We start from the raw sequence: 7,914 nt of genomic DNA, 5'->3' as shown, positions 1-7,914 counted from the left end.
GGAGAGTTGTCTTTGTTAAGAAAGTGGAGGTTTTATAAAAAGGGTTAGTTTGATATTTTACTGGAGAGGGGTTTTCTTTTGGCTGTGTCTTTTGCATACGAAAGATTTTTCCTGAGAGCATGTTTTTTCTAGAACTCTCCCAAGCTAACAAACTTTGTAAGAAAGCAAAGAAAAAACTTCCTTAGAAAAAAAAACTTCAAATAAAAAAACTTGTATATTGACATTTTAACCCGAAAACTCACAAACTAATCTTTAAAAAAAAAAAAAAAACTCCCCTAAAGCAACTGACTTTCTTCACAAAAACTATTATACTTTCTAGAAACTCTCCCAGACTAACACATACTTTCTAGACAACTTGCTCCCAAATTGGTACCGTTTCTAGGTAAAAAGCATTTCCAGCAACACACATTCTAGACAGAAACTCTAGACACACACTCTCTAGGTAGAAAATCTAGAGCTGTTACGCAATGGCACCAACCCCTTTAAACAAGCACACTTTTGCACAAACAGCTCTTACAAACAAAGATCCTTGACGGATAAAAAAAAAACTCTAAAGAACTGACACATTTTGTAGACAGAATTATCACGCACAAAATACTCATGAATAAACTGACTTCCTCAGCATAAAACTCACGACATAAAAGATATTTTAAGCCAATAAGTCATGGATCCTGAGAATAACTCCCAGACTAATAGATATTGTTAGCAAAAACCCTCCAAAACCAGAAGAATTCTTGACAAAAAAAAAAAGACTAATTCTTGGCCAAAAAAACCAACCAGAAGAATTCTTGGCAAAAAAAAACCAGAAGAATTCTTGTCAAAAAAAATCAACTAGAAGAATTCTTGGCAAAAAAAAAATCAACCAGAAGAATTCTTGGCAAAAAAAAAAGCCAGAAGAATTCTTGGAAAAAAAAAACAACCAGAAGAATTCTTGGCAAAGAAAACCAGAAGAATTCTTGGCAAAAACAAAACAACTAGAAGAATTCTTGGCAGAAAAAAATCACACACTAGCAGACGGTAGGAAAAAAAAAAACACAAAAAAACCACACGAAATAACTGATTTTATAGGAAACAGACGTCTCTAACAGACTTCCTAGATAAAACATCATGATTTAACGGTATCACGACTTTTCATCACCCGTCATTTAATCACACGACTCTTCATCAGCCGACAACTAACCACTCGTCACTTAACCACTGGTCTTTTCATCACTAGGGCAATTCATCATTTGACAGTTAATCACCTCGACAGATGATCATAGTTCATTTCACCATATGACACTTCATCACCAAGTGCTCTTATTAAAACTGTCGAACTATAGCCATTGCACAACTCAGATATTACCAGGGAAAAATGTAAAACATTACTAAATTAGGAAATGGTGTGATCTAACTTCCATACCCACCTTAAAACAGACGAATAATACCCATTGTACAAGATGGAAGACATGTGATTTTGGAAAAACTTCTAAAGGAAAGGACACAGTCTGCTTCAAGAAATGTGACTACTACAAACATAAAGGAAATAAAGACAACTCTATCCGTTGGCGATGCAGAGAGCGTTAAACAGTTATTACTACAAAAGGATATCGTGTGATCTCACCTCCATACCCAGAACTTTTCCATTTTCCGGATGGGAATGGCACTGAGGGCAGTGGTAGCAGAGATGAAAGATTTGACAACTGGAATAGGAGCAACGCCCTTGGCAGTTACAGGAAGTCAAAGTCAAAATTTATCAAGTGGAACTATTCTGAGATTACCAAAGAAACCAAGTCCTCAACGTATGCTACAACGAGTTACAAAGAATTCGGATGCCCTTCCTTGGTCGTTCACCAAACTCTATAGGTTTTGAAGTACCTGAGAAATTTAAAGAAATTCTTTTGCATGACTCTGGTGCTGAAGACCCAGAAAGATTCTTATTGTTCGGCGACCAAGAAATGGTAGCTGGTTTATCCCGTGCTAATCTTTGGCTTGCAGATGGAACTTTTAGAGTAGTGCCATCTATATTTTTCCAGTTGCATACCATTCATTTTCATTTTGGGGAGGGTCGTAATCCAGCTGCAATATATGCGCTTCTATGGAACAAAAATAGGAACACCTCTAGGAGAATGCTTGCTGCTGTTCGAGAAATAGTTCCAGAAGCGGATCCTAAACAAGTTCTAGTAGAAAAGTTAAGCATACCTTAGTTTAACCAGACCACTGAGCTGATTAACAGCTCTCCTAGGGCTGGCCCGAAGGATTAGACTTAGTTACGTGGCTAAGAATTCTAGTAGGCTTCGAAAGCGCAGCCATGACCGAATTTCAAATCTCTTATCCTAACACAGAAATTAAAGGTTGTTCCTTTCATCTCCCCAAGTGTGTGTTCAGGAAAGTTCATGGGTTGGGGATGAAAACTGCAATGGAATCCAGTCAAGAATTAGCAACATTAATACTCTGCTTACCAGCTTTGGCTCTTGTTCTACCTGATTCAGTGGAAGAATCATCTGATATTTTAGCAGATGCATTGCCTGCACATGAGCGTATGGGTGAGCTTTTGTCGAATCTTAACTAAAATCGAGCAAAAACAAACACTTCCTGAATTACAACAGGGATTCTTGACTAAAATCGAGCAAAAACAAACAACACCTGAATTACAACAGAGATTCTTGACTAAAATCGAGCAAAAAACAAGCGCTTCCTGAATTACAACAGAGATTCTTGACTAAAATCGAGCAAAAACAAACACTTCCTAAATTACAACAGAGATTCTTGACTAAAATCGAGCAAAAAACAAGCGCTACCTGATTACAAATAGAGAAGTTATGACTAAAATCGAGCAAAACAAACACTTCTTGAATTGCAACAGATTCTTGACAAAAATCGAGCAAAACAAACACTTCTTGAATTACAACAGATTCTTGACTAAAATCGAGCAAAAACAAACACTTCTTGAATTACAACAGAGATTCTTGACTAAAATCGAGCAAAAACAAACACTTCTTGAATTACAACAGATTCTTGACTAAAATCGAGCAAAAACAAACACTTCCTAAATTACAACAGAGATTCTTGACTAAAATCGAGCAAAAACAAACACTGCTTGAATTACATTTGATCTTAAACTATTTTTTCCCCTGAAGTCTGGGCTAGTTTAAAATACCAGCAAATGTATCCCGTGATTTGAACTTTATATCAGGTACTCAGATGACACTTGATGATGACGAACCCTGATTTCCCTATTGTGCACCAACCAGACATAAGACAACCCAAAGCTACCACTGGCAATGCCTGGAGCCCAAATAACTATAAAGAACTGCTCACAAACTGAATCTCAAACCAGATACAGTAAACTCAACTCTACTTTCCCTAAGTGACTTCCCCCGTCGGGATGTAGTGCAGTCAGTGCACCTCACGTGGTGCACTGTACGCGTTGCTTAAAGAGTCTTTGCAGCGTCCCTCCGGCCCCTACCTGCAGCCTCTTTCATTCCTTTTACTGTACCTCCGTTCACATTCTTCCTCCCCTTTGACTTTCCACCCAATCTCTAACAATTGTTTCATAGTGCAACTGCGAGGTTTTCCTTCTGTTACACCTTTCAAATTTTCTGTCAGTTTCCGTTTCAGCGCTGAATGACCTCATAGGTCTCAGCGCTTGGTGTTTGGCCTAAATTCAGTATTCTATTCTATTCTATCCCTAAGTGATTTCAGAATACTAAATCCACTATCACCAACGAGCTACTGAATGCCAAATCCACTGTCACCAACGAACTACTGAATGCCAAATCCACTGTCACCAACGAACTACTGAATGCCAAATCCACTGCCACCAACGAACTACTGAATGCCAAATCCACTGCCACCAACGAACTACTGAATGCCAAATCCACTGTCTCCAACGAACTGCTGAATGCCAAATCCACTGTCACCAACTAATTTATGAATAAAAATCATCTCAGCTGTCACTAAGTGATTTCTAAATACCAAATCCACTGTCACCAGCAAATTGCTGGATACCAAATTCACCAGAATATCAAATCCTTTATCACCAAAAACATTTGAACACCAGACAGTCATTAAACAAACACCAACTATCACCAACACCACTGTCGCGAACTAGTTCTGTCATTGTTCCAAATTCCTCTGCCGTAAACCAAACTTTTCCTTAGCCCAAAACTAGAACATCACGAATTGTTGTGAATCTCAAATGCCGACTGAATCAAATCCAGTCATGACGTGCCTTGAACATGCAAAAGATAGATATCGTTCAGCTTTCCTGTACCACCAAAATTTACTATTTCAAACCGAGAAAATATGCAACAGTTTTTATCATTAACCAAATTTATTATCAATAAACGTCACACTTCAATCTTTAATTATGTATATTCTAAACCTTACTGTCATAAATCAACACTTCGAATTCGAAAGCATCACGAAGAAGGAAATAATAAAACACAAGTGCCATCATAAAAAGACGTATTTAATCCTAACCTACATATCTTCAGTAGGCTTCCTGAATATTACTAAATGTGTAGGAATATTGTCAGCTTCGACAAAAGTGAAGAAAATCTCTACACAAATCCACTGACATCTTGAAAGGTTAATTGCGCATCAGTGTAAAAACCAGATAAATTTCTAACATCATGACCAGTGTTTTAAATTAAGTCACCAAAGAACCGGCATATCAATCATAAAGCCGCTTAACATTCTGGTAACTCCCCTTGTTGCCACGACTCAGTAAAAGGCTTAGCAAGACCACTTTGGAGCAATGGAAAAGCTCATCAGTTACATATCTAAATATCCACAAAAAAAAGTCAAATCTCGTATCACATGTTCTCCCAGCAACAAAATGCCCCTGAACAGTACCACCATTACATAACCACCTCACATCAGGGGCATGCATCTCCAATTCAAAGAACCAGCATAAAGCTCATTAGACCAGTACAACACTTGCTTCGTCTACAAATCTTCAGAGGAAACCTGTGAACACCTGAAGTCAGTTAATCACCTTGAACAGACGTATATATTTAAAAAACTAACATCAAATGTTTCTGTAACATCTGTAACGAAATGGCAATCAGCTTTTCCATAGCAACTTCGCTTTTCATAACAATTAAGCCTTTGGTGGTCTAAATGAGGATAGTTTCCTCATTCCACTAAATGGCATGGAAAAACATTGTTCTGAAGTTCATCTTTTTGGATTCTGTGAAGTCTAGATTTTACCTCACATAACCTCAGAATCACAGGATGCCCTTGGGGAAGGTACTTAGTGATAGGATAATAACCTTTACAGCATATGAAAGACCACATTTTATTACACTTTATCTTGTTAAAAGACTTGCCCAATAGTTTGTTTTTTGTCAATTTTAGGCCAAAGACTTCCATCAAAATTCCTCATGGATTAACAATCATCTTTTTTGTCCAATTACTGACGATGTTATGCACTTGTAAGGTTTCTCACACAGACCTAAAGCTGGCCATTGTGGTATTTATCCCTTCTTTATTTCAAGTACTTGCAATAATGTTGGCTCAAGACGAGAAGATTGTTTAAGCCCCAAGCTGGTACCCCCTTTTGAAACGGATGCATGTGTCCGCAATACAATTAAAAGTATTGTCATACACGCGACCAAAAGGATCACTCTTAACTTTCTAAAAGTTCCAATAGATTTATTTTATGTTGTAAAACATCTGGAAAGATAAATTATGTTCAATATTTAAAAATAACATTGTGAAACGTTTCCATGTAAACATTCTAGAAAAGCCAGCATGTGACACAGTCAATACAATCCAACATCAGCAAAAATTACAAATTCTGCCCAAGAAAATAAACATTCTAATCTTGGTAAATGATGCTTTATAAGGTATAATTTTCCACATTCCATCACCTAAATTACAAGGACTTGGCCAAGAAATGGTATTTTAAACAACAATCTAATGATTAACTTAAATGTAAAACTTGACAATTAAAAATAAAATTTCCTCGAAATGAGAACTTCTCTTTGAAAATATAATTGATTTTGAAGTCATGCATAAAGGGTAATTTTACATCCAAATATATCAAGTAATTTTAGTCACTTATCCATAATAAAAGTGAGTCAATCTTTCATACAAATGTCTCTGAAGACAGACAACATAACCCTATCCGCAAATGCTTACAAGTAAATTTATACACAGCTCCAAGGAAAAAAAATGCCAGTTACCAAAGCCAATCATGCAATGGTGAACACATTCGAAAATATGTACATCATAACCCCATGTCTTTTCCTGATTGTTTTTCGTTTTCTACGAGATTAAATACAAAATTTAATTCTGTAACAAGACGTATGAGAAAATCCTGCATGAAGTCTCAAGTAAAAAATGAAAACAAAATGTCAAAATATATGAAAACCATAGATTTTCTTATAAGTTATTTTTAGAAAATCTGAACGAGGTTTTTTGGCCATTTTACTTATTAGAAAGTAAAAAATTCTGGCTGTAAAAGTCTACGGGATCACAACGCCACATTACAAGACTACATGTCGAGAAGCCTCTACTTGTGTGAGAACGGAACTGTGGCCTGTCTCTGTAGTAACCTTAACCATCCCTGCACCCTTGGACTTTCCATAAACAATAGTCTTTTGTTTACAACTGAAAGTCTACCATTCTTCAGAAGTGGTATAGAAAACTATGACATATCTGGGAAAACACGAGGGAAGGACATAAGTCATCTCCCATCCCGACAGTCAGCTGTCAGCTTAGAAAACAGCCCTTTGAGTCCTCGGCTCTGAAGCTGAAAACTGATAGGTTATGCTCCCTCCTTGGGGCACTGCATTGCTGACCCCAAGGAGTCCTTTATTTCAAGTCTTTCCGTTTTTCTAGTAACCCATATAGTACACAGTGTTTATATATATGAGGAATTCTGTAGTTCAACTTACGACCCTTAAAAATTAGCAATAATAGTTTTTTAAATTGTTCAGGTTTATAGACTAGTGTTTAAGGACATTTCTCCAATTCTAACTCTGTTCTCATTACTAAAAACAGGATACATCCATCTCAAAACTTGAGATAAAAGTTGTAACTTGAATCAGTTTGCAAAACATGAAATATTCAAAATTTACAAAAAACTCTAAATTCACGTAAGAATGTGGTGACGAACGTAAATAACTTTACACATAAACATTCACCTCAATTCATACCGTAACAAACTCAGATCCAAATATTTCTGATCCTGGAACAATTAATCAGCTAAGAATTTCAAAAGTGAGGTTCTCAAGAGTGAAAATGTTAAGAGTGAAAACACTAAAAGTGGATGAAACAGCAAAAACACCTTATACTCGTAAGTGTTTAGTGTGCATAGAGAGTTTCAGCAAAGCAAAGAATGTGTGAAAGGCTTCTCCAGAAAAGTATACCAAGGGTACAGTAATGTTTCTAAGCGTGCACAGTGTACAGGAAAGCTTCAGAATGTAGCCTACTGGTCGTGAAACGATGCTTCAGAAGGGCACTTAAAGCCTTCAGCAAAGTACAACGGGAACAGGGCTGCTTTAACAATGCAGGATGCTTCAAAGTATGTTAATGTGAATGAAGCTTCAAAAGTGAATAAAGTGCATAGCGGTACTTCAGCTATAAAAGGACACACTATTGAAATATGCGTAGGAGAGAGAGAGAGAGAAGGCACTAGGGACTACATACAAGCCTAAAACGCGCAGGCTTACTTCTGCCAAGTTGTATAACTGATCGGAACCGCTTCCGCCAATTTGAATATGAGCAGGGCTGATGCTATAAAGCAAAAAGTGCTCAGTGTTTTAGTTCCAAGTTGTATTGCAAACCTACAAGTGTTTATTCACTGAAGATTGTACAGGAGACTGAAGAAATACCATGGAATGAACAGTGTGTGTGTCTAGCATTTAAAAAAAAATGGAAAGTAATGAGAATAGAAGAGTGAAAGGAAGAAGCTGAAAAATA

The 7,914-nt window shown here is 36.8% G+C and overlaps 1 protein-coding gene across 1 annotated transcript in view; it reads left to right on the top strand.

The window, feature by feature from the left end:
- LOC136855295 (uncharacterized) overlaps positions 1-3,909 on the top strand; it is a 22,150-nt gene extending 18,241 nt beyond the window's left edge. The window contains exon 3 of the mRNA XM_067132200.1: positions 3,685-3,909. Within this exon, the coding sequence (XP_066988301.1) occupies positions 3,685-3,909 (225 nt within the window). The remainder of the gene's footprint in view (positions 1-3,684) is intronic.
- Positions 3,910-7,914: the final 4,005 nt, after the last annotated feature.

The sequence above is a fragment of the Macrobrachium rosenbergii genome, chromosome 31, assembly GCF_040412425.1.
Source record: "Macrobrachium rosenbergii isolate ZJJX-2024 chromosome 31, ASM4041242v1, whole genome shotgun sequence".
Lineage (NCBI taxonomy): Eukaryota > Metazoa > Arthropoda > Malacostraca > Decapoda > Palaemonidae > Macrobrachium > Macrobrachium rosenbergii.
The sequence above is the reverse complement of the archived record's forward strand: the minus strand, read 5'-3'. Positions and strand labels throughout refer to the sequence as shown.